The sequence below is a fragment of the Rhododendron vialii genome, chromosome 7a (assembly GCF_030253575.1).
Source record: "Rhododendron vialii isolate Sample 1 chromosome 7a, ASM3025357v1".
Taxonomy (NCBI): Eukaryota; Viridiplantae; Streptophyta; class Magnoliopsida; order Ericales; family Ericaceae; genus Rhododendron; species Rhododendron vialii.
In genome coordinates, this window is record NC_080563.1 from 21354958 (window position 1) to 21382704 (window position 27747).

The 27747-nt window shown below is 37.6% G+C and overlaps 1 protein-coding gene across 24 annotated transcripts; it reads left to right on the plus strand.

The window, feature by feature from the left end:
- The first annotated feature begins 253 nt into the window (after positions 1–253).
- Positions 254–27747, plus strand: LOC131332459 (uncharacterized). 24 transcript variants are annotated; one of them, XM_058366710.1, is made up of 11 exons: positions 254–451; positions 653–721; positions 6511–6782; positions 7550–8207; positions 8917–9116; positions 9226–9470; positions 9669–10034; positions 14367–14430; positions 14646–14814; positions 17780–17922; positions 27610–27747. In XM_058366710.1, exons 2-9 carry the CDS (start codon positions 701–703, stop codon positions 14707–14709), a joined length of 1890 nt encoding a protein of 629 aa, XP_058222693.1. In that variant the 5' UTR covers positions 254–451; positions 653–700; the 3' UTR covers positions 14710–14814; positions 17780–17922; positions 27610–27747. The 24 variants fall into 24 exon arrangements, with proteins under 24 accessions (XP_058222693.1, XP_058222692.1, XP_058222694.1 ...); XM_058366709.1 differs by lacking the exon at positions 27610–27747 and having other exon boundaries at positions 17780–18345; XM_058366711.1 differs by lacking the exon at positions 27610–27747 and having other exon boundaries at positions 14649–14814; positions 17780–18344.

A 27747-nucleotide genomic window follows, 5' to 3' on the forward strand; every position in this document is an offset into this window, starting at 1 on the left:
TCAAAGCCCAAATCCGAAATCCCTGACTTGATCCGAATTGTTCCAAAGCTAACTTTCCGGTCCTCCATCTTTCCCTACTTATATACGGCACGCATAAAGTAACAATCAAGCAAAATGTGTACTCCTATTTTTTTTTTTTTTTTCCTGGGTTAGATATAGGCTGTACAAGAGAGAATTACTCCGTATTTTAATTCTGACAACAACTTACAGTAGTTTAAACTTTTTAAGGACTAATTGGCCAAACGTCATGCTTTCAGGGGGACAAGTGTGGTTTTCCCAAGGTATGAACGAAGTTCCCATTTTTTGCCGGTACAATTGAACAGAGCGGAGAAAGAGATCTCCATTCCATTACACACGGGAGAGCGCACTAATTTAAAGAGAGCTATATATCTATTCAATCTAGAGAGGCATGTCATCAAATCTGATATCCGGTCTTTGAGTATGAATTTGGGTTTCTTTTTTTTTTCCCCCCCCTCCCATTTACTCTGCGTGTCGTTGTTTCCCCCCAATTTTTTTTGGTAATTCGGTTGCTTTTCTGAATGGGTCTCTTCATTTCACTGTTGTCTTCTAAGCTTTCAAGGCTCTGTTTTATTTAGTTCATGAATTGTGCTTTACTCAGTTAAATTGTGGGTTTTTGTTTGTGTATTTATAGGGTCTTGGGTGTATTCTGCTTTAGCTTTAGACAGAGGTTAAAGGAAGAATGAAGGGTCATGAAGCCAAGGTATATTTCTATGTTCTTTCATCTGTTCACCCTATTTTGTGGGTGGTTGTTTTGCTTCAGTGTTGCAATTCAGGGATGTTTTAAACTCCAATATTTGTTGGTATTATGTTGAAATGTTTGTAATGAATTTTTGTATTAATAGTAACCTACCTAGTACTCCTCTTGTATAGGTATAAACTCTCTCTCTCTCTCTCTCTCTCTCTCTCTCTCTCTCTCTCAAACGCACTTCTGCCTCCATCCATTCCAAGATCAGGAACTTCATGATAGCAAGAGCTTGGGTTGTGTGGCTGAAGGACCTAACATTTGGAATGATTTTGGTTCAAGGGGTAATATGTGTCCCGAGGGAACTGGATCTGTGATTAGTGTCAACCATTTAAAACCTCGTCAAGAAGTTAGTGAGTAAGGGAATAAGCTTAAACTTTACCTGAACTTTTGCTGGTAAAAATATTGTATGCAGTTGAACAAGTTCATGACGAAAGGAAGATATTATGTGAGCCATTTTTTAGAGACTGCTCTTTATACAAAAAAACTTCTTGTGTACTTTTAGGCATAAAAAGGTCCAAGGCATTTATTCATGCCCTGTATGTTGTGTGGTCATGCACACTTGTAAGTGGTACGACACATACAAATTATAAAGGTGTTCTCTTCACTTTTTGGGCTGTTTCCCCTTGAAGGAGGCCTAATTGAAATGTACGTCCTCAATGGTGTATCATGTGTAGGAGAAATGAGGAATCCATGGATCACCTTGTTTGCCAATGTCCATTGGCTTTGGCTTGATGGAACTTAGGCTATTACGGTTGGTGGAGGTTTGATGGGTGATCCCAACCACTTGCTTTCGAGTACGAATAATTGCTTATAAGGGCTTCGGAAGTTACAGGAAGGCAAAAGTATTCTGGGAATGTAAAATTCGTCCTCTTTTTTGGTTTTCGGTTGGAGAGAAATGCGGGTATTTTTACGGGTAATTGAGAAGATGTAAAGCTCGTATGGCTTACAGTGTCGTCTTTGTCTTCTTTTATGGTTGTGTTTCCGCTTCTTTTAAGGGGATCTTTTTATTCTTGATTTGTAGGGATCAAAGAGCAGTGTGTGAATTGTTGTTTTTGGTGTTTCTTCTTCTTTTCCTTGGTGGACTTCTTGTCCTCCTAGTCTCTTGTTCTATTTTCTCTCTCTTTTGAAAAGGTTTCCTTTGTTGATGGTAAACAAAGAAATATATGGACAATAAATTTGACTGGTATATCTGTTTGTGTTATTTTAATGTAAAATGGTTTATTCTAAATTTTTTTTCTTACAAACTACTATGTAAGAATACGGTTTAATTATCTACTAATGGACTGGGTTGCTCTTCGAAAACAAATAGTTATTGGACTCTTTGGCGTCTGATCATATATGGAAAACAGAGAGGTGTTTAGTGTGGCAGCCTATTTCTGATAGGTTTTTTAAGGTTGGGAACTTTGGCTGCTGGGTTACACCCTCAACAATTATTTGAGTCTGTAGGCAGAAGAGATGGGGAGGACGAGATGAGGGAGGAAAATCAAGGCGGTGCTTGTCACGGTTAATTTCTTTGTTCGGTCATTTGAGGAGTGGGAAAGGACCATCTCCCATGGAAGCAGGTATGGAGAAATAGAGTTCTAACAAAGGTTGTTTTTTCTGTTTTGCACCATGGCTGGGAGGGTACGGTACCAATTCCCCAATTGGTCTCACATGTTTAAGAAAGCAAACGAGTTGCTAGACTATTTATTACTTCATTGTGAGTTAGCTTAGGACTTGGACTGGTAGAGTATGTTGCAAAGGAGGATGTTGTGAAGTCTTCATTTTATTATTGGAAATCCTGTTGTGATAGGGAACAAGATAGGTTTATCGTATTTGATCCTAGAGGATATTTATATGTGTAATCCTTATCTATATAAGGATGTTATTTGGTAGATTTAGTTGTTAGCATTTATCCAAAAGATAATGCTGTTAAGATAACTTATCTTTCTTTGTGGTTATCATTTTGGAAGAGCCTATTTAAAGGACTTTACTGATGGTCTTGGGATTTAGTTTACAATATGGAATCAATTTCTTTTGCGTGTTGGTGTGTTTGCCTTTACAACCCTTATATGCGGCTTTCTATGGTTCTCATAAGGTTTCATCTTCATTTATCTATCTTCCTTTATCGTCATGCACTTTGTGACACTTTTTACTGTCTTTTGTTCTGAGGAGCTGAGCCCTATCGCTGACAAGTTATTCATTATCTGAATACAACCCGTCTTCTCGCCTTCTATCTGTTCCCATTTCTCCAACGTCTTTGCAACTGGACTGGTTTGTCTTTCTGGCTTATGGCCTACTTGACCGTGGCAGTCCGGGCCCAATCATATACAAAACACATCTTGGAATTCCAGCCATGTTTTTCCATTCGGGGCCAATCGAGAGATATTCAATACTTCTTACGTAAATACCTGAACTGGTTGTTCGGCTGTTGAAGATTATTGTTGAGGGAATTCATACCCGTCAACATACATGATGTTTTCATTTAGCAGTTCTCCATCTTCCATGTTTCAATAGTGTTTTTCATTTTTGAAAAAGGGATCTATGGTAAACGGAAATGTTGAATACTTGAGCTGGGGAGGCTGACTCACTACAAGATAGGCAAGCATAGGGACCAATCATGAATTAAGAAAAGAAGTAATGAAGATTGTTTGGATCTTTTCACTGGTATCAAAACGGCCACAGAGGCTACAACTGAGGTTCCATTTTAAACTTTTCAAGCCGTGCAATCCTGGAAGGGAATCATTGCATGAAAAAAGAAGAAGCAATTGGAGCCCGAAACATGATTAGCCTTAAAAATAGGCAGATGACTATCTGTTTTCCGTTTCAATTACCAAACCAAACCAAACCAAGCCTTGTACCCCAATCTCGGCTACATTAATCCTGTTTTTCCATTGAGCTCTGTCTAGGGCTACGTCTTTACTTAGATTTAGTAGTGGAATAAGGAGTTTAAGATGTGGCCTAAAACTAGTGTCTGTCATTTAGGGGCCCTGATAGTTCAATGATACAAAGCCCATCTTTTGTTGTTTTGTCCTACCTCAGCATCAGTGCAAGATGCAAGATGATCTTGAACCAATTTCATGACCACTCTATGTTGTGAAGTTTAATGTACTAGCTAGTGAAAGAATCATACCGATAATATAGTTAAGCAAGAAAGAGGTCGAACTCATGGGAACTTGTGACTTTTATAGGAAAACTAAACAAATCTAAAGTGATTAAACCCTAACCTAGTTAACAAAAGTTGTGAATGATAAAAATAAAACTAGTAGTGAAAACAGATGAATAAGTTGACTTTTGAGCAAACCTGACTATAGAAAAGCGACTAAGGTTTCAAAACCCACACACATGTATTCATATTAATTACTAACATTCTCTTATTTTTTTCCTACTCCTTCACTGTAGTTTGGATGTCAATCTCTATTACTGTGGCCTGTGGGAAATATTCTTGTGAAGACCGTTTAATTTAACTCTTCTTCCTCGCCTTCATGTAAAAGACCAAAGAATCATATGTATCCATTCAAAAACAAATCACCGAAGATATCTTGTGCTTGGAATCAAAATCTGCGTAAGAGGGTAAATAATTGGCTATTGATCCAAAATCATGGAAAAAACACAATTGAATCGATATCCAAAATTACTAACTTCATTAAAATGAGGCACAAATGATTATTTGATTAAACAATATTGGTAAAGCATCCAACTCAAAACCAATTGGCAATGAGTGCAGAGGCTGTCTAGGCTCATACACTAGTTTTGGAGGTTATAATTAACCAATGTGGGACAAGCTCTAACACATACACTCGGAAAATAAATATTATGTAAATAATTAGTACAAATTGTGAGGTTTCATCCTCTACTCTAGTCTAAAATATTTAGCCTCTCATGGACTAAAACATACTTAGCATACCATTCAAATCCATTAGAGGCATGATGAAGCTTTTTCTTTTTCCCTTAGCCACGACCGTTTGGGGTCTCCATCCACCCCAATCTGTACTGATGTCCTGATCTAAAATAGGCACTGCGAAATTTTTCCTTATGCAAAGAGAATTATATCTTCACCCCACTTAATTCTTGGACTTAATTATTGTGGCCCGCTTTTTATGTCATCTTTGCTGAAATTTGTGACTAAGAGGAAATTCCTTTTCAATTTCAAATTCTCTAATTTTAGTCCTCCAACCATCTAGGAAGAGCTGTCTGTTAAACATTGTTGCCTTTTAGAATTGTAATCAAAACCCAATTCCTTGAAGTGGTACCCAATCAGCTTCCACTTTGTCCGACCCATATGCAAGCAAGTCTTTGTTTTGGTGACTATGAACCTTGATGCAACTTCGTGTTTAATGTTTATAGATGGACCTACACTTGAATTAATTTTATCACGGGCTTTGCTTTGACACGAAGTAAAATTCAAAATTGCACTTTTTGAATCCAACGGCCAAAACATAAGTTGTTATCATCTTTTTCCTGCAAATTAATAATTCAACGTAAATGATCAAAAAGCTAATAATGACAGTCAATTACATGCAATCAAGAACTAACAACATATGATATTGGGGTTTCTATGTATCAATATTTATGCTTATCACCATCCATCACCAATTAGATTTCACAATTTTCAAACTTCTTGATTCCTTGAGTAGCCTCTTGTTGTTTGTTAGTGCAATGAGAGGACCCTGGCAATGAAGAATGAGACAAGCTTTATATTGTGGTGCTTATTGCAAGATCGCTGCTTTTTTCTTCCCATTATGCATAATCCACAGAATGATCCGCAAGAGAGGTGGCAGGTTTTGAGATTCACTAAAATGGACTTAGTGAAATCCTCGATTTTGTTTTCTGGGAATGAAAAGGATCCATGTCCAAGAATATGAAACGGATCCTCCAAAAGTGGAATGTGTTTGCAATTTCTTCGGGAGATTATTTATATCTGGAAAGAATTGCATTACATTAAGGCTGTGTTGGAACCTGTGGAAAGAAATGGAAAGGTAGGGGAATATACTCCCTGTTCCCTCTGTTTGGAACGTACAGAATGGGTTTTACATCAAACTTGCATGTCTCGTAACCCATGTGTGGTATTTGAAATGTCTTCCTAGTTTCTCTCCTATTTTTCTTAATTACTTTCTCTTCTTTTCTCTTTCCAAATACTTGTAAATCCTACAAGATTAAAGAATCAACTAACAACATGAAATTATTTACTTATTTCTTTTACAAATGAATGAATGAATCTCTAATATGAAATGCATATAAGTCAACCGTACTTGCCTTTTATAGAAGACATTTATGTTTCTTAGGGTTCATGTATGTTTTGAATTCTTTTTCTTTCTGAATGGTTGCCGAAATATTTCCATTTCCATGTCCTTCGAAGATGACACTCATATGAACTTTTGATCCTTGACAAGAGCCCTATGTACTGTATTTCCATAACTTTGTACACCCACCCCCCCCCCCCCCCCCAACACACGCACACCAAACGGCCCCCAACACACATTCAACCAAGATAGAGGTTGTAAAAGATTAGGAAAAATAACGAGGAACACAACAGCAGACGACAAAATGTAAAACTTATAATCACATTTAAATTCTGCATTGTCTTCAAAAATGTGGTGCTGCATTAAGAATTTAAGTTTCCTTTTGTACTTTTCCCTCTACCCTCCAAGTTGCTCTGGCAATATGAATATAATCCATGAATGAAATTGGAACTGTTCCCTTTCTTTCTCATTGTTTCTGGCATTCGTGTACATGTTAATACCTGAGTTACGTTATTGTTACAGATGCCTAGAATGGAGGATATTCTAAACCTTCCAGTGCAGGATCCTCCTAATGCAGAGTTTTCTGCAGCTCATCTTAATTGGATACAAGTCGAAGGTGGTAGGCAAGGTGGTGACAATATTGCTCTAATCCCTTATGCCAGAGTGGATGATTTTGTGAAAGGAGAATCTGTTAATGCAGAATGCCCTGCTAGTTTCCGAGTTGAGTCTAGGAGGAAGAGAACTCAAGGGAGTGTCAGCAAACCAAGGGTTGATGGCTATCTCGAATACACGCTGTATGTTGCGAGTTGCAAGTTGCATTTCATATTTATTAGGTGTCTGAAATTGTATGGGACCTGTTAAATGTTTCTGAATGGTACCTGTAATTTCTACCATATGATTACACCTCAGAGAAACCCTTTCTTGAGAGGTTGAAAACATTGCACTGGAAACACTTATTTACTAAGTAACTTCGACAAGGGACACACGACATGCCGATTTTCTTACATGCCGATAACATGATAAACAAGTTGATAGAAATGTTTGGAGATTTTATTGGTATGATTGTTTGGTTTGAAAAATTCAACATTACGCTTGTTAAAATGGAAAAGATATTTTGTCGGAAAAAATATTTTGTCCACAACTTAAAAGACCAATATGTCACCCAAATAGCAATTCCATTCTACAACTAACACATAAATCATGCCGAGCAAAAAATAACCTAACACACAAATCATACATCATTCACGTAAAAATTAATCAATTCATCCATACGTACATGGCATCATTGTTTAATACAACCCTCCTAAAACTAATTAATCTCAAGGACTAGGGTTGAATTGGTGTAAATTTACATGGTCTCCCAGTTGTTTTTTTTTCCGCAGTACTATTTCATGTATGTCAATATGATGGAACTGTTTGTCCCTCAAGTGTCAGAATTTTCAGTTCTAACAAAACAAAGAACTACTTAAGACATGTTTGGACACAGGACATGCCACCTTCTTTGAAGTGCATGTGCTTCTTTACTGATTCATCATATCAAATTTGTTCTGGAATTTTCTAGATACTGGTGTTCCTATGGTCCAGAAGATTATAGGGATAGTGAGTCTGGTGGGGCTCGTGCAAACAATAAACCTGCTTCAGGCAAAGGAAGTAGGCCAGGGAGACGTCACATGATGAGAGGGTGCCTTTGTCATTTTACTGTTAAACGCTTATACTCCCGCCCCTTTCTAGCACTAATCATCTACAACCAGCAAAACCATGTGGATAAAACAGGGGCTCCATGCCATGGGATATTGGACCAGGATGCTTTGGGAACAAGAGCGATGTATGCTCCTCGAATTTCAGAAGAGTTACGGCAGAAAGTGATGTCCATGCTTTATGTTGGAATGTCTTTGGACAATATAATGCAGCATCACATGGGGGAGGTGGAGAGGCAAGGAGGGCCCCACAATCGCGATGATTTTCTCACTCGCAATGATGTCCGTAACATGGAAAGGCTGGTTCGTAACTCCTCTTATGAGCTAGATGGAAATGACGAATGCAGTGTAAAAACATGGGTGCATCGCCACCAGAAACACGTATTCTTTTTCCAAGATAGATGTGGTTCAGAACCGTTTATTTTGGGAATACAAACAGATTGGCAGGTGCAGCAGATGCTTCGTCATGGTCATAATGGATCGGTAGCTTCTCATTCAGCATTTGGCTTGAAGAAACTTAAGGTTTTGAATTCTAATTCTCTAATTTGACATTTATACGTGCTTTCATGCTTATGCATTGTTCTTCTTCATATCATTTTTGAGCCAAAAAGTCATGTGGAATGTCTTGTGGATTAGGAGTATTATGCCTCTGGCATGAGATATGATGTAGATGTAATTAAGGATAAAATAAAAGGCTGGAAAATGCCAAAATTTTGGCATATTAAACAATCTACAACGGTAAGTTGAAGTGAATATCCTCACCCTTGGCCATTCCATTGCTGATAAATAGAGCAGTTTCATCCATTTGCTGTAAGAAAAGGCATTACGGGGCTTGACATGACGGCACTTTACATAAGAATTAGCTGCACACATCAGTGGCTATGATGATGCCAATGGTAGGACAGGAATGTTTCAAAAGGGGGAAATTGTGAAACTATTAAGTAAAAAGTATTTCTACCGTCATATATGTATGTGATGCCTAAGATTGACATTTATGGGGGACAGTACTTTGGGAAGCAGTGTAAGGGGACTGTCTAACTCTGGTCGAGCTAGGATTTTACTTTGGAAATTGGTTAAGTGGTTTTGGCCGGTGGAGGAAGAATAAGGTTCATGTGTTATGGATTTGTAGTTCTGCTTCGGCAATCTGTTCGTGTGGTTCATTATAATGATTTAGTGGTGGGTAGGTCTGAATCTGAATTCTGAATTTTTATTTTCCTCTTTCTGTTCACAGTATCCTCTTTGTTCATTGCTTGTCTTTGACTCATCAAGGAATGCAATTCCGGTTGCCTGGGTCATCACTTCCTGTGATGTTCATCAAGACATCCACAAATGGCTGGTACCCCTTGTGGATCGGGTCCGAACTAAGGACGCCAGATGGAGACCTAATGCCTTCTTGGTGGACGATCCTTCTTTTAAGACATCTATTATCAGGTAAACTGTCCACCATCAACCTTTCGTAAGTTTTCGTGGTGCATTTTTTAATGCAATTTTAGTCTTTGAGGGAGATACACAATTCTGATATAATAATTCTCGCTTCCAGAGAGATCTTCCGATGCCGGGTCCTAGTATGCCTCTGGCATATTCGCCGTGCCTGGGTAAAAAGCCTCTTAAAGAAATGTTGCAACTTTGATGTGCAGCGAGAGATCTTGAAGCACTTAGGGAGGACATTGTACTGCACAAGAAGCATGTCAAGCGCTTTAGATTCAGTTGAAGAGTTGATGCAAATATTTGTTGACCAATGTGCCTTCATGAATTATTTTAGAAGTCGGTGGTTACCAAAGATAGGTATTTCTTCTATTCGTTCTTACTTTATTGTTCCCTAACAAACAAATTGTCCCCCTTCCCCGGTCATAGTAACACCTCTTCCCTGCCATAACAGCAACTACTTTATGTTTCAATTTATCACATGTTTAATGTAGTGTTTAGTACAGTTTCCATAACTTTCAAACAATATTATGTATTACACATGTATTTGCCTTGCAGAACTCTGGGTTAATAGCTTAAGAACTCTCCCTGTGGCAAGTCAAGAACCATATTCTGCGATCGAAGCATACCACCTAAGATTAAAATCCAAAGTTTTCAACGGACTACATTCTAGTTGCTGGCAGAGAGTTGACTGGTTGATCCACACATTGACAACTGCGTTCCACTCCTTGTATTGTCTTGATCAGTACGCAGTGGAGACCGCTAATTTTGAGAATCTGAGGGACGGGTGCTTCTCAACGAACTCTTGGTATCAAGCTATGCACATCCCCGACGTTGATGTGCTGTTAGATGAAGAAAATCTCCAGTTTGCTAAAGTCATTTCTCAAGCAGACAGGACTCTGGTGTACACGGTTTGGAATCCAGGTTTGGAATTCTCACTATGTGATTGCACTTGGTCAAGGCTGGGGAATATTTGTAAGCACATTGTTAAGGTGACCATCTTATGTAAAGATCGGCAAGTTGCTAGGCCATTATTGGTAGCCCAAGTTTATCGGCAGACCTTGCTTAACCTTTTGCAAAGCCCACCGGATGATCCTCTAGTTCTTGATCATGCCATTTTGCATGCAACACGCTTGCAACAAGATATCAAAGCTTTGGAAGACTTATCCAGTAGTGGGTTGCTCCCGCCTCTACCTCCTGATACAAATTCCCAAACAATGGATAATCTCCTACTTTTTCCACGACTCCAATGACGTGGTGATTGATAGGGGATAAAGTTGTCTTTGGGGATTGATATTTCCTGCTTGTATGTCCAAGCCAGTCTGTGATTATATGAACTTATATCGAGCACCTTTCTTGATCAGCGAGTATTTTGACTTACAAAGAGAGGTAGATCTGATCAAAATGCTTCTAAAGTTTCAAGGGTTGTCTTGACGAGCTCCAATCTTTGCATGTGGAGGTACTTCATGTTACATGCACGCTAGCTGATGCTTTTATAAATATTTCCTGTGGGTCGTAATGTGCTTTCATTCTGAGATAATGAAGTTGTAGAATGCAGATTGATTCTGGTGGTTAACCCCTCTTTCGGATATAGTCGAGTTTTTAGTAAGAAAATATCCACAAACTATACTAGAAGGAGTTGAGCCCAGAATACTGTTCATCTGGTGGTTTGCATTTTGCTCGTCTCTGTCGAGAATGCCCGACTTTAAAGGGTTGTGATAAGTCTTTTGGAGGGGCATTTTAGACTTTATGCACTCTGCCATGCATTATTGTTGTTTACCCTTTGCCTTCACAGGAAATCTTTTCCCCTTGACTTGGGCTTGATTTGGGGGAGGAAACATAAAACCACCTGTCCTCTTTTCCCTGCTTTTGAGGGAGAAAGTGGTGGGAAATTACTTTGTGAAGAAGAAAAAGGACCGGAGTTGGAGCCTAGGTCACGCCAGTTGAATCCCCTCCTCCCTCTTCTTTTCCCAAATTCAGAATGCCTCATTTGTGCGGAATCGAAGAGAAGAATTCCAGCGAGATATGGTAATGGCGAGAACAACCAGCGGTGAGTGTGCGGCGAAAATCACTGTTGTGAGTTCCTCATATTAAAAGCCCAATCCATTTTCTTTTGTTCTGTTTTTTTCCTTCTGTTTATGAGTTTTCATGCTAACAATGTGTCTGCATTTTCTTGTGATTTCTTCAAGGGTTCTTCAACTCCATCATTTAAGTTCTCTTTCCAGAAATTAGTGTTTACCTTTCAGTTTCTTGGGTAGTGCCTTTTTCTGTTGAATGTGCGATTGTGATTAAGAACTATTGTCTATGTCGTTTAGTTTGTGAATATATGATGTGGAGAGAAAACAAAATAAATCTACTCAGATATATTGGAGGCAGTCTTGAGATCTTTCTTCTAGGCAGGCCCAGAGTTGAAGACATCTGGGGCTAAGATAAAATGGGAGTCTGTCACTGTGCCTAAAGAGGAGGGAAGCCTGTTAGATTTCTTGGAGGGTTCCAACCTAAAACCAATTGGCAATAGGTGGAGTAGCCTCTAGAATTTATTAACCAAGCTTGGGTGGCTTAGATGAGCGATGTGGGACAAGTCTAACAAAGCCTTGGTTTTAGGGGTCGTAAAGACTGGAATAGAGCTGCAATGTCTAAACTTTTAAGGGCCATTGCTAAGAAGGCTGACACTCTATGGATTAGGTGGATCCATACTTATGTTCTAAAAGGTAAGTGCATGTGGTCCATAGATGTTCCTCCTTCTGCATCTTGGACAATTCGAAAGATTTTTTGGGTTAAGGAAGTTGGTTCAACCATGGATTCGATCTGTTATTGGAGATGGTCAGGACACGTTTCTGTGACTTGACAACTGGCATCCCTTGGGGCCTCTCAAAGAGAGGTTTGAGGGTCGTCTAACTGGAAATTTGGTGAGGACTTTTCAATTAAAAGTTGCATCTATTATTAGCAACAATTCCTGGATGTGGCCTGGTAGGAGAAATTTAGTGGTTAAGGAAATAATGGATAGCATTCCTATTTCTATGAACCCTCGTATTGAGGTGAAGTACTCTGTTATGTGGACCCTTAATCGTAAGGGCACTTTCTCTATCCAGTCAGCCTGGCAAGGATTTAGAAAGCATCATTCGGAAGTTCTTTGGTGGAAATCAGTGTGGTTCAAAATACATGTCCCCAGGTGGGCTATCATTCAATGGATAGCTTCTTGGGGAATGTAGGTGGGTAAAAACCGCCTAGTGCTAATAGCAGCTTTTTGGTTGAATAGCTCCTCGTGCTTCTCTGATGGAACCCTAGCTTTACGCCGGAACCCTAACTGCAAAACAAATAGGGGTGAGCGCATCTATGCCTCCTGTCGGCAAAGGCCCTCCGATGCCAAAGTTAGTATCACGTACTAGAAAAACCCTAATTATCAGTAGGAAAGTAATAAGATTGCAATTTACTGCGTACCTTTTGCCTCTAGGTTTACCTCGTTTATATAGACACTCGTATGCTTGCTGCCCAACCATCCTTGTTGCCCTAGGTTTCCTATCTCGTATAGGAAACCCAGGATATTCCGGATTCTCGTTCCCTTATCAAATCACCTCTTTAGTCCTTTTAGGACTCTTTTCCATAACGGGCCGAACATCCTACTTTCATTAGGAGATTTATGCAGATCCTTTATTTGCGAGATCCTAGTCTATTACAGACTGTATTGGAACCTTCTAGAATATTCCTACCGCCTTATTACTTAAGGCAATATTTACATGAGTTCTTCCTCTGTTCGGTCATCTCATTGCCGAACAGACTGCATCCGCTAGTGACCTTTCATGTCATTTGTCCTTAGTGCCGACCACCGCACTCATCGGCGGCGAAGGCCACCCTATTTATATCGTGACTCCGCGTAACACGTGTTCGGCTACTTATTGTATGCGTTCGGGAATACCTCCCTACAGGGAAGACTATCCACAAAGGATAGATTACTTTCTTGGGGGATTGCCACTGATGCTCCACAAAGGATAGATTACTTTCTGGGGGGGATTCCCACTGATGCTGTATGTGTTCTTTGTGATATGGACAGTGAGAACCATAATCACATTTTCTTCTTGTGCCACTACTCTGTATTTGTATGGAAGCAACTGCTGGCCAGGAACAATGTTTGCAGAGATCCAGGTTGTTTGGCTCAGGAGCTGGAATGGACTTCTCAAAATAAGGAGGGGGAAGGCCTGCACAACACCCTTTACAAACTGTCTTTAGCTGCTTTTATACCATTTATGGAGGGAGAGGAACTTTAGAGTTTTTCAACACAAAGAGGAGGATCCAGTGAGCAGGGGAAGAGCTATGTTGGGGCCAGGAGGAGCTGGGTTTTAAAATTTTTACTAGTTTGTATATATCTGACTTTGAATATTATTGATAATTATTTGTGTATAACTACTTATTATCTTAATAATTTTGATTTGGTTTGATAAAAAATTGGTTATTTTACACTCTCAATTTTCAATTTCTTTCATAAATAAAAAATAAGCATGTAACAATTGAAGTAGCCTAAGAAAAAAATTAAACGATTGGTATACTTTAAGTGCATTAGGCTAGAATCATTTATGTAATGTATTGGAAAGCCAAAATCTTATGATATAATAAGCATATGTTCCGATAAAAAAATGTCTATTAAGCCGCTCCAACCCCCCCCCCCCAACCCAAGTTTCAAAATCTTGGCTTTAAACCTGCGGATATGTCAGAATTGGAATATCTCTGATAATAGCTTGGTTTAGATTTCTGGTTTTGTAGTGTTTTGGTTGCTTGTTGCTCTGCTTTTTTGAGTAGGTAGTGTATCTTAGGTCTTGCTTGTATGCTTGTTGCAGGGGTATGCCCCTTGGTTTTTGTTCTCTGGTTTTTTGGTTAAAAAATTTAAAATTACCAAAAAAAAAAACAAATCTATTCCGTTTAATTTGTAGGGCATTTTGATTTGCTTGTGATATGTTCAATGGGTTTGTCAACTCCAAAAATTAGCTCCTTTTTTTTTTTTTACGATTCGTACCTTAATGGTGTTTTGTCAGAAAACCCTAAATTTCTTCTTTGGATTGAAGATTAGTCCCCTATATGGGCTGTTTTTCACTCTCCTGTTTAGTGCTTTTTTGTTCGGAATATGTGCAATTTAGGAACAGTCATCTCTCTCTCTCTCTCTCTCATATAAATAGATGTCTGGTGTGGCAGGACTATATACCCACAGGTTTTGACAATATCAGTGCTAATGTGGTTGTGAATGGAATCATTGTCAACTTACAGGACGTTTTGGGAGATCTACGGTTTCTTCGCTTTTTTCTTCGGTTCTTCAACAATGCTTGCGCAGGTGAAGTGTACTTCATTTGACAATTTGGGTTTTAAAGATTCAATCACTACATTTCAATGTTCTGGGTTCTAAGAGTTAATTGAGTCTTCAGTCTTTATGCTAAATTTCCTCAGAAAGTAGTTCACATTTTCTGCGGCTAATCTTAGACGACTGCAACCACCAGGGTAAGGGATAATCAAAGTCCAAACTTAGAGATGTATGTTTTTGTTTGCTAGCAGAAGAGTGCGAGAGAAGCTAGAGAAAGAGAACAGAGGGAGAAAAAAGAGAAGGCCAGGTTGAAGCAGGAAAGAGAGAAAATTGAGACAAGAAGCTGCTCGGCAACAGGAAGCCATTGAAGCCGCTAAGCTGTCTTGAAGGATTGGTGCTGCTGAAGCACAACTCAAGGTTATTTTTGTCTCTCTTTGACCTTTCTATTAACTGATTTGTTAATGATCTGTGCATAAATTGAGCTAAGTTAATTGATTATTGACTTGTCATTGTGTAAGGGAAAAAGCCTAGGTTTCAGTTAGGGTATATAAACCAGTGGCCTGTTTCCAATTTGACTTTTCTTTTTGGAGATTTCGCGGATAATTTTGTGGAAAACTATACCTCATTGGTTAAGTAGTAGTTTGGTTTCTCTTACTGCTTAATATCCCTCGCCTGTTACAAAACTAAACCGAGGTGGCTACAAAATCTGTCATCGATCTCAACTGGTCATTTTTCGAATTTCAAAGATCTCCTGCATAAATTGTTAATTATGAACACTTTTCCTTTTTGTATTTGGTATAGTTGTGATGAACTAATTCCATCCTATATGTGATTGTTGTAGTTGGTTTCCTTTGATATTGTGCCTATCATGAGTATAAATCAAACCCCTAACTTGATGGCATCGGAGCCTAATTGTTTGTTGCAGAATCAAAATTCTAAGTTAGAGATGTATGTTTTTGTTTGTTATCATTTTGATTTGCAGAAAATCTAATCTCTTTTGCCCTGCTTTTTCACAATTCTGATTGAACTATGTAGTTACCAAATTACCAAAAAAGAAAGAAAGAAAGAGAGGAAGGTTTTGTCACTGAGGAATGCATTGATGTTGTCTGTGGCATTGAATGTTGGTTTGTTTCTGAGGCTTGGGTATGTGGGTGAAAGTTGGAGAGCAGAATAAAGCCTTCATGGGTTCTGTTTGGAGGATTCATCTAAGAAAACTAAATATCTATCAGCTCATAGTGGTGATCTTCTCTAAGTTTCTTTTTCCACATTTGACAATGCTCTCTGAGTACTCTTGTGTTGAATGTTCACCTTTAAATTGATTTAGGAGGGATTTTATGGATTTGAATAATTTGAGATCATTGGATTAGTAATGACAGGCCAATAAGTATCATTGCATCGAGAAATCATGGCTCCGCCCTTAAATATGCTCCTACCAATTTTCAGACCTGCAGTAGTTTCCTGAAAATTGCAGTAGTTTCCTGAAAATTGTAGGCAAGAGTGGCATGAAAGTGTCATTAAATATTAGTTATGTTTCTCAAATTGATTCCTTCACCAAGTCTTTGCAATCCTCCTCCTCCTCCTCCTCCTCCTCCTCCTCCTTCTTCTTCTTCTTCTTCCATTTTGTATAGGACAATTTGCAATCCTTCACCTCTTCTTTGTTCATCTGATTCCTGGTTTTCTTTCGTTCTTGTATTTGTCATTCTAAGTTAGCATATGCTGAGGTGCTAGAAATCATACATGACTGTGCTAAGATGGAAATAACACTTGAAGTTTAGAATCCTATGACAAGAACGATGAAACAGCACTTACAAATCCATTTTTTTCTTCCCAGTAATTTCCCCTACAATTAGTGTTGTCGTTAGATTTATTGTTGCAATCATACTTGCGTCCATGTACTATATGTTTGTTAGCGCTTCAATGAAGTCCAATTAAACATTTTTCTTCTTTATTTGACTAATAATGTATTATAATTGACGAAGCTGTTCCTTTCAAATCGTATCTCCACACATACTCGGCACCATTTGCAGCCTCAAAAAGCACTAATCCTCTCTGGTATGCTATTAGACGTGCATCTGCTCATATCATTGTGCTATCCAGCTATTCGCCGTTTGGTAACTTTCGATTCCCCTTTTATATAAGCCTTATTTGTGAAGCAGACACTATGTCTCTGTGTGACTATAGGTTTATGCCTATATCTATGCTTCATGCCAACATATGTCAATTGTTTTTTTGTTTAAGGATAGTCTCGCGAAGTGGAACCATCTCTTACGATTAGTTTCGATCTCTTTTCTCTGCCAACTGTACTTAAATTTTCTTAAAAAAGGCTTTCTTAAAGTGTGCTGTTTAATGCCTTCTCGGCTAAAATTTATGGAGCCACAGAGATTTCATTATATGGATAAAACTGACTTGATATTCCATACCATCCCCTGTTTGTTGCACCATCCAAAAACATAATTAGTTGGAATCCAGACACTGCAAGAACCTATATGCATCCCAGAGCCAAAACTGACAAAAAACGCTGGGTAACGGTGGGCATACAATAATTTTGGTTTCCTCTTTCACTGTACCAATTGTTCAAAGCCTCAGATTGTCTGAAGTCACTCACCAAATAATTGAGTTGTTAATACCAATCCCAATAAAGATGATGGGTTGGGGTTGGATGTTCAGAGTTGGGTCCACAGATTTTGTAGTCGTGTTTGGGTCTATTATAATGAGACGAAGAGGAAAAAAAGAAGTATAAGAGGATAGAGTGAAATATGTGGAGGGTGGGTGACATCAACTGCTACACCGGTGATGATGGTCCCTGCATTTAGTGTACTGAAAACTTAGAAGACCTTTGCTTTGTAGAGCATCTTGAGCTCATAATAACCGGGTTTGAATACTATTTGCATTGATTATCAAATCAAAATGAAGAAACAGTGCAGATCAATTCCATGTCCGAGGGGATGGAACTTGCTTTCTTTTGGTTCCCTGTGCTATTTGGAATTGTGATATCTCAGTTTTGTTTTTATGTGGGTGGAAGTCTTGATACTAAATTATTGTGGTAACCAGTAAGATAATATCACAATAAACAACTCGTAGGTTCCATGTGAAGGCCCTCCACAGTGCAACCTGCTTGATTAAAATGAAAATGCAAGCTTTGTCCGTTGTGCGGTGATGGTTTGCTGAAGATTTGGGTTTCCACGGCATTATGTGTGTGATAATGGCAGCTTGTGCTAAATGGAATTCAAAACATTACCTTCTTTTGGGTTTCTAGCTAGGGAAATTGTATTCTACATTTGTCGCCTTTTTTTTCAACTTTGTTTGATTTTAGTACCCATTTTCAGGAATTTGATATGATATCTAATTGTAATCTCATTGATTTAAACCATTTGAATGCCAGATCACTGATCTTCAGAGAGACGGTCCTTAGAAATCAATCAAATCATTGAAACAAAGTCTTCCGTGCTTCTCCTTCGGCAACTGATCTAGAACAACGAGGATTGAGTTGGATGGACTGGTTCAAAGGGTGGTCTCGTGTGATTTGTAAGGTTCTTTTTAAGAGGATTTTTTTTTTTTTTGCCAATATTGTATACATCAGCGGAGGTTAGTGGGAGAAGTTAGTGAGTTAGTCCACAGGGGGTTCAGAGACTATTCATAACATTGAACCCACAAACCGCCCACAACGGGGATCGAACCCTGGTCTCGCACAAGGAAGAGCCAAGAGTTATTAACTGGGCTACAAGCCCATTGGTAAGGTTCTAGGGGATTAAGGAACCACTTCCATATTCAGTTGTGAAATGCTCTAGGGATTGTCGAAATCTTGCTCTTTTTGCAATTTTCATTGTTTATTTGCTTTCCTGTGTTTGATTTCGACATTTGTTGATTTACCTTGGGATTTGTTATGTTCAAAATACACGGGGGATGCTTGCGTGATATTTGCTTTCCTTAATTTTATTTTGTCTAATTATTTTGTACCTGTTTATTGTTGTACTTTTAGTTAAGTTCCTTAATGATAATGCAATTATTTGCATTTTAATTTCGAGTTCTCGGTTTGTTTTGGCTCATGTTGTTTAAACCACCCTTTAACATTAAAAACTGGAGGAAGCTATGGTACACAGGGTATACCGTATGTCTAAATTATGACAATTTGTGATTTTCATTATGCCAATTTTTGATTTTTTAATGCATATTTATGATTTTAGTTACGATTTGTACGTTAAAATTTACCTGTTGAACAGATCATTAGTAGGTTACCTACAATTAAAAAATATTGTTATTATGTAACTATAATTATTCGTACCGAAATCCATAATACTTGTACCCTAACCAAATATATGCGTACAATATCAAAAATTAAATAATGTTACCAACAAATGTTATAACAACATCATAAATTGGTATTATTTTACCATAATGAATCGTACCAAATTTTTTTTGACTCGTATGATATTCCGTAACAAAATCAAAATATGTCGTATCGGAATTAACAATTGTTATACTCAAGCCAAAAATATTTGTAAAATGCCACAAATTTTATAAAATAACCACAATTATTATGACAACACCTAAAATTGTCATTTTCTTAAAACAAGGTGTCGTATCAAAAGAAAACATATTTAAATACCACAAATTATATAACAAACCATAATTATTATGACAATATCATAAATTGACGTTTTATTACTATAATGTGTCATACCAAAGGAAATTAATTAAAATATTCCGTAATAACACATGTCTAAAATACCACAAATTCAGTAATATAACCAAATTTGTTATGACAACACCATAAATTGACGCTTTCATACCCACAACGTGTCGTATAAAAAAATTCAATCAGAATGTTCAATTAACGATAGTTATAATCAACAAAATATCATACCACAAATTCAGTAATATAACCAAAGTTGTTATGACAACACTATAAATTAGCGTTTTCATACCCACAACGTGTTGTATAAAAAAAATTCAATTGAAATGCTCAGTTAACGATAGTTATTATTAGCAAAATACCATACCGCAAATTCAATAACATAACCAAATTTGTTATGACAACACTATAAATTGACGTTTTCATACTCACAATGTGTCGTATAAAAAAATTCAATCAGAATGTTCAATTAACGATTGTTATAATCAACAAAATATCATACCATAAATTCAGTAATATAACCAAATTTGTTATGACAACACCATAAATTGACGTTTTCATACACACAACGTGTCGTATAAAAAAAATTCAATTGGAATGTTCAGTAAACGATAGTTATAATTGACAAAATACAATACCACTAATTATTTTCAATTCCCGCCACATTATTTTTTTAAATTTTAAAATTTCCACCATATTATCTTAATTTTCGATTCCCTCCATACTATTTTTTCAAATTCTTATTTGTCCCTACACAATACCTCAATAATTTAAACTAAAAATGAAGTTCTCGCTCAAAATTTTCATCCAAGAAATTCACCAAAAAGTAAGAACTATACCCAAATTTTTGAATACAACTACAATTTCCTCTCAAAATATTGTCTAAATCAAATTCTTTCTCTACAAAATTTAATTCAAAAAATCAAAATTCCTTCGTGGAAAAATGAGAGGTCACTAAAAAAATAATTATCCTACTATCTCAAATGCATATACTTTCGACACTAAAATGGAATACAAAAAAATAAGTGTGAATATCAAAAAATAGAGTGTGAAAATTACTCCCCTTTTTGTAATTGGTGAAATTAATTATATTAATACCCAATCTTATTAATATTCAGGGCGGTGCACTTAACAATTGGCACTATATATTTGACACATGGATCGGTGTCAAACCTTCACCCTATGCATACCAATCAAAATTTAATGGTGGTCCTTAGAATTAGGTCGTGGAAGTAAAATCTAAATAATTTTGTAAATTTATTATCATTGTACTTTCTTTCAAAAAAAATATTATAGTCGATATTTTGATTTACACCAATGACATAGGCTATAATATAATCTACAAGTGTAGGCCCAGCACTAGGACGGAGGCATTTGAGGTCTCTGTCTTCTCAAATTTTTAGCCTCAAAATAAAGTCCCTATATACAAGAAAATATTATATAACTAATAGCCTTTAGAATTATAAATTCTCAATTGTGTACCATAGTGATAAAATGTTAGAGTTTGGACATTTATCTAAAAGATCTGGGGTTCATGTCTTACATCCTTCGTTCCTATTTTTTTTAAAAGAATGTTGTTATTTTTTAGGATAAATTACATAGTTAGTCATTAAAGTTTCATACTTCAACAAATCTCGTCGTTCAATTTTAATACAACATTAAAATATAATAATGCATCATCTGAGCCCCACATAAGGTGTTTTTTTTATTTTATTTTTTATTTCATCAAAATCGTCTATCTTTTACATAATATTAATTAGGTCATTCGTACCAAGAATGAAGTTGATGGCTTATAGCTAGACATTTAATTAGATGGAAAATATCATTCTATTATTCAATTTGCGTGTCAATGATGGAGCTTTCTAAACCTGATTGAGACAAAAATTTACGTAGGTGACTTAATCAACAAACATAAAAAAATTCAACGGATTTGATTGTCATTATTGTGTCACAGTCGCATGGCTACATTACATTCAACTACAACAGAGAATTAGGTTTCATACCAAATACTATAAATTGACTGTACAGTCTAAATGTCGTTAGTGAGTGTATTTTTAAAATGATCGATCAAGACTATTAGAATGTTAAGTTATACAATATTTAATTTGTGATATTTTAGACATGTATCTTACTTGAGTATAATAATTATTGATTGTGCTACGATATATTTTGGTCTTGTATCTAGTATCTTTTGGTATGACACATTGTGGTAAGAAAGTGTCAATTTTTTGTGTTGTCATAACAATTGTAGTTATGTTATATAATTTGTAGTATTTTACACATGAGGGAGAGGGAGAGAAAGTCAAGGAGGAGAGAACAACCTGTTACCTGTTGAGCCTTTTTTTTATTTTATAAATTAATTTAATAAATGGGTGGTCCGGATTATTTACTTTGAAATCCAAGGGTTTAAAACCATGATGTGTACGGTACACCCCCTAATAAAGGGTGTGTACTATAGGACCACCCTTAAAAACCTTGCATTTTTGGTTGGATTTCAATAGAAATTTCTCACATGTTAACTTGTGTGGTATTTGCGAGCTGCATCCATCTAAAGGAAGACATTGAGCCTAGCTATTTTTAGCTGAGTTCCTTATTGTTGAGAATTATAATTAGTATAATTTTGTTGTTGCGGTTTTGTGTGTAGGCTTATAAATAGGGATGGCAATCTCCGCCGAACCGATGGGTATCCGAACCGAAACCGTTTTTTTTCCCCGAACCATAACCGAAAAATTCCCCGTTGGTGCGGCTATGGTGGAGGTTGGAAGATAACCGAACGGGTTCGGTTCGGTTATGGAGGAGTTGATAACCGAACCGTTCCCCGAACCGAACCGAAACGAAACTGGGTATTTACAAAAATATCCTTGTATATATATATATATACACACTTCCCACACCCACTTAGGGTTTTCATTTCACTCGGCCAGTGGCCACTCCAGAGTCCAGACTCGCCCCACCTCCAGAGCAGCAGCGACTGCTCCAGTGCTCCGTTCGATCTTTCTCTCGCGAATCTCGATCTCTCTTAGTCTCTCCCTCAATCTGGACTCTCTCTGTAATCTCTATTCACTCGGCCACTCCTGATTCCTCTGGAACCTTTCCAGACCAGACTCCACTCCACAGCTCCAGGGCAGCGACTACTCGGTGAGATCTCTCTCTCTCTCGCTCGATCTCTCTTAGTCTCTCTCTCAATCTGGACTCTATAATCTCTATTGCACACTCTCATGTCTCTGTAACTCTGTTTTTGCAGGCTACGACGATCAATTGACTCAGTCGACTGTAACTCGATCGTGAGATCTCTCTCTCTCTGTCTATCTCTCTCTCGATCTTGTATCTCATCTCTTGATTTTTTCAGGAAATCAATTGCAGCAGTCTGGTAATCCGCACTCCGCAGTCGCCACTCTTTGGAGGAATCGGAGCCCAGTTGACTCAGTCGACTGTTATCATTGGTTTATCTCTCTCTCTCTCTCTCTCTCTCTCTCTCTCTCTCTCTCTCTTGTGCTCGAAAATATAATCTGCTTCAGATCTGTGTGCTTGAATTTGCTGCATGTGGGCCAAGTGTATGATTTTGTTCATAGACTAGTGTATCAGTGAATTAGTTGACCGGACTAAAATTTGCTGCATGTGGGTCAATTGTTATATATCAGTCCTTTTTCTTGATTCTTAATTTTGATGGGTATCTGGTTGTGGCATTGAATTAATCAGATTTTAGGATTTTAAACTATGATTATGAACCTTGTTCCCCAGAGAATGAACCCCGGTACTGGAGGCTCTAGGGGTATATATGATTCACTTTCCAGATGCCTTGGTGGTGCCTTGGCTAAACCTTGGAAATCTTAATGTCGTAATGCATGTAATAGTTCGAAATCGAATCTCTTTAGAAATATTTTCTGGATTTGTGTCCTCCATTTTTAGAACCTCTAAATATCTAAAATGCAAGGAAACATGGAGAAAGCAACCATACATCTACATTGATCTTCAATAAATTTTTCGTTGCTTGTATATAAAAAGTGGGTATGATGCAAAAAATTAGTAGCAAGTGGATATGAGTTTTTTGTTTTAGCTAAAAGATAGCTGCAAGGTCATGTTTTCTTGAAGTCTGCAAGGTCATGTTTTCTTGAAGAAGTTTTCTTGGCTCTTGCACTCCCCTTTTCCAACATAATGTGACCATTTAAATCTCCTTTTATCGCAAGGGTAAAACTTATTTCGCAAACCACCATGTTGGATGCCAAGGATTATGGCACTATGATAACGGATAAAAGGTGAGATTAACTGCCTTATATTCCACAAAATAAGCTTTTGTTGAGTACTAAAAGGCATACAATGATGCTTTGGTTGTAAGCTTGTAAGGCTCTGATTTTAAAGGGTGGTGGGAGCGTTTTTGGTTTACTAAATAGAAGTAAGTAGCAAATGGCTTCGATTTAGAAAGTTGATTAATGATTGATTAGCTATATGATATGTAATTAGCCATGTTGTATGGAATCGGGTACTAGTGCAGGCACTATCTAAGTGGTGGATTAATCTAACTCCCATATCCAAGGATACTGAGACATGACGAAAACTTGTATTTTTAAAGTAATCGTTATACTTTCTAGGACGGTGTGGTGTTTACTAGGTGCCATAACTATTTCATATATAATCTCGGATTTTTATGTAAACTTACATGGTAAACTCATAAACTTGAATTGCTAGGATGGACGTCCAACTTACATGATATTTCTTATTGCTACTCCATTTAGGAAGCTTTTATAAAAGAATGAATAGTCATTGTTTGTGCTCCCTTCGTTTGATTATGGCTCCCTTTGCGTACATTAAGCTCAATTTAGCGGATACCTTTAACTGAGCCACCAATTCGACTTGAGGTGTAACGAAGCTAAATTGAGTATCAATTGCCTTTTATTGCATTTAGTTATATAACGTGGCGGTGGCATAACCCCATAGAATGGTGTTGAGAACGAGGCGGCGGCATAGCCCCTCTAGTCTGCTTAACTAGTTTGTGATTTGATTGTAGCTTGAATTATAATGGTAGCTTAAATCTGTAATTGTAGCTTGAATCATGTCTAAATCTGCTGGTGTTTTCTTAGGATTAGATTAATTATGTCTGAATCACCTATCGGTTCGAGTGCTCAGTCAACAAATCCGGTTGATGGTTCTGGACCATCATAACCAAGTGGTAGCCCCGTACCATCATCATCCCCTCTTGATAACCATGCAAGTGACAATCCTACTCATCCAAGTGACAATCTTACTGATGAAGTTGAAGTTGTATCAGGAAAATCCGATGATGATGATGGTGGAAAAAGGTTAAGGAGTCCTTATTGGGCTCACTATAATAGGGTGAAAATTAACGGAATTTTCAAGGCCATTTGCAAGTATTGTGGAACAAAAATTTCTGGAGAAACAAGGAATGGAACTTCGCATTTGAAAGAACACTATTTAAGGAAACACCAAAAGAAGGATAACATGAGGCAACAAGTTCTAACAAACAATTTCATGAACAAAGACCGTCCTCCGCTACTAACTTCATATAGTTTTGATCATGAGACAGCACGGAAAGAACTTGCAAGTGCCATAATCATGCATGAGTATCCCCTTTCAATTGTGGACCATGTTGGATTTAAGAGGTATTCAAATGCTCTTCAACCTTTATTTAAGGTGCCGTGTAGGAACACAATGAAAGTTGAAATATTTAAGATTTATGAGTACCAGAGGGGGAAGACAATGAGTTTGGTGGTGAGTAATGCAAGTAGATTAGCTATCACAACGGACATGTGGACTTCAAGTAATCAAAAGAAAGGCTTCATGGCTGTCACAACGCACTTTATTGATGATTCTTGGACTTTGCAAAGTCGCATTTTGAGGTATTTCTAACTTATATCGCTATATTTATTCCTTTATGCAATGTAAATCTTCATTTTTCTATTTTTAACTAAATATCAATGTTGCATGTTAGGTTCATATATGTACCATGTCCACATACAAAAGAAGTTCTATGTGACCAATTGTTGAATTGTTTGATGGATTGAAACATTGATAGGAAGATTTCAAGTATAACGGTTGATAATTGCTCTACCAATGATGCCATGATTGATCTTTTGTGGGACAAACTTGATAGTGCGTCGCTCATGTTAGGTGGGGATTTATTTCATATGCGTTGTTGTGCGCACATTCTTAATCTTATTGTTAAAGATGGGTTGGATGTTATCAAGGTGGGTATTGAGAAAATTCGGGATAGCGTAGCTTATTGAACAGCATCACAAAAAAGAGACGAAAAATTTGAAGAAACAGTCCGCCAATTGAATGTGACTAGTACTAAGAAATTAGGACTTGATTGTGCGACTAGGTGGAATTCAACTTTCTTGATGCTTCAAACAGCCCTACTTTATAAGGATGTGTTCATTCGCTTAAGCAAACGGGATGCTCAATATAATTCCTTATCGAGTGAACGTGAGTGGGGGTTTGCTAAAGATGTTTGTTAGAAGCTCAAATTTTTTTTAAGGTGACAGAGTTGTTTTCTGGAACTAAATACCCCACTACTAATCAATGCTTTCCAAATATATGTGAGATTAGACTTGAATTAAGAGATTGGCTTCGTTTTGAGAATCAGGTGATTAGGGAAATGGCCAAAAGAATGGTGAAAAAATTTGACAAGTATTGGTCTGTGGTAAATGGTGTTGTGGGGGTTTCTGCTGTGTTGGATCCTTGGTATAAGATCAACGTGTTGGAATTCTACTTTAAATTATTGTTTCCAACAAGTTATAAGGAAGAAGTTGAGAAAGTTCGTGCACTTTGTTATAAATTGCTTAAGGAGTATCAATGTCCTAGTTCAATGATGGAGGGTATTGGTGACTCTTCTTCCCAATCAAGTTCCATTGATGAAGAGTCACTATCAAAGTATGATGTCTACATGCTTAGGGAGTCGAAGAGAAGTAGGACAATCGATACTGCAAAATTGGAGTTGGATCATTATTTGTCGGAAGATGTCTTGCCAAAATCCGTGGGATTTGATGTCTTGAATTGGTGGAAATCACATCAACCCAAGTATCCAATTTTGCAAGCCATGGCTAGGGATCTGTTAGCTATTCCGGTTTCGACGGTTGCTTCTGAGTCCGCATTTAACACGAGTGGTAGGTTGGTGAGTCCACATCGTAGTAGACTTCATCCCGATACGATGGAAGCCTTGATGTGTGCTCAAAGTTGGTTGTGGGCTGCTGAAATGAAAGGTAATGAATTTAGTATCTTGCATTTTTCTACTTTAGTAAACTAAAACTAGAACTTATGAATTTTTTACTTTATAATTGTTAGGTGAATCAACATCAGGGTACGCCACTATATTAGATGATGCGGATACGGGGGATTCGTGCGTGACTCGTGAGGTAATTGGCATTTCTCTTACGTCTTTCGTGGTTTTAACATTACATATTGCTCATATTAATTGAACTTTTTTTGTTGATATTAATTCACTTTTTTTGCCTTTCAATTTAACAGATATGAACTCAGCAAATGGAAGTTGGCATTTCAAGATGGAAATCAAAATTGATTCTATTTTTCCATCTCTTAATTCTGCAAATGGAACTTTGTATTATTTCAAGATTTGTGATGTGGTGCGATGTGGTGAATGAACTTTGTATTATTTCAACTTTGGCTGGACTGATTGGTGTGCATGTGGTGACTGGAATCACTGGACTGACTAAAGTTTGTATTAGTTTTACTTTGCTTTATAGTTGTTTTGTGGACTGATTGGCAGCATGTGGTGGGTGTTTTGTTGTGAATGTTGGTAGCTATTATCTATTGAGAATGTTGGGATATAAAATAGTTCACTGGTGGCTATCAAGGGTGTATTAGTCTTTTGTATTTTGTCAAGAAAAGGTCAATTATTTGTTTACAAGGTTATTTTTGCTTGATTTAAAGGTGTTATTCACTATAAACTTGGTAGGATTAGTTTTTTTTCTTCATTAAAATGATCAGTATTTTTGCTTGATTTCGGTTATCCGTTCGGTTCGGTTATTACCCGATATCCGTTCGGTTCGGTTATGGTTACCCAGTTCCCTCCCCGTTCAGTTATCGGGACGGATATGGGTGGTACTTCGGTTTCGGGTATCGGGTACGGAATACCCAATATCCGGCCCGTTTGCCCCGAATGCCATCCCTACTTATAAACAAGTTCAATCAGTTTCAGTGCGGTATTCGAATCTATTCTGCAAAACATGAAGCCCGTGTAGTTAGTTATTCATGAGTTAATATCCAACTATAATATTGGAGATGGAGACTACTTTAATCTTTGTTCAAGGTAGTGTTAAAATTTAAACAAATAAATTTTGTGTTTAGCCTATTGATAGTTGTATCTGATTAGGTTAGGGGCATTGATAAGAAAGGAAAGTAATTACGAGCTCTCCCTTCTCTCTCTCTCTCTCTCTCTAAAGCTGACCTCGGGTTTCTGATCTAGGGGAGGCGCCCCCCACTTCCCCCCCCCCCCCCCCCCCCCCTTTCTCTCTCTCTCTCTCTCTCTCTCTCTCTAACCCCCACGCTTCTCCTCTGTTTCCTTTTTTTTGTTTTTTCCTTTATTCTCAAAACGATTGGCACAGGTAATGAGCCGTCGGCGACAGTGGCTATGGCGGACGGTGCTTGGCGTTAGGGATCTCAGAGGTCTGGCTTCTCCGGGTCGTTTATGGGGCTGCATCGACGGTTTCTCGACGGGCGTTTGCTGGGTTTCGGACATCTCG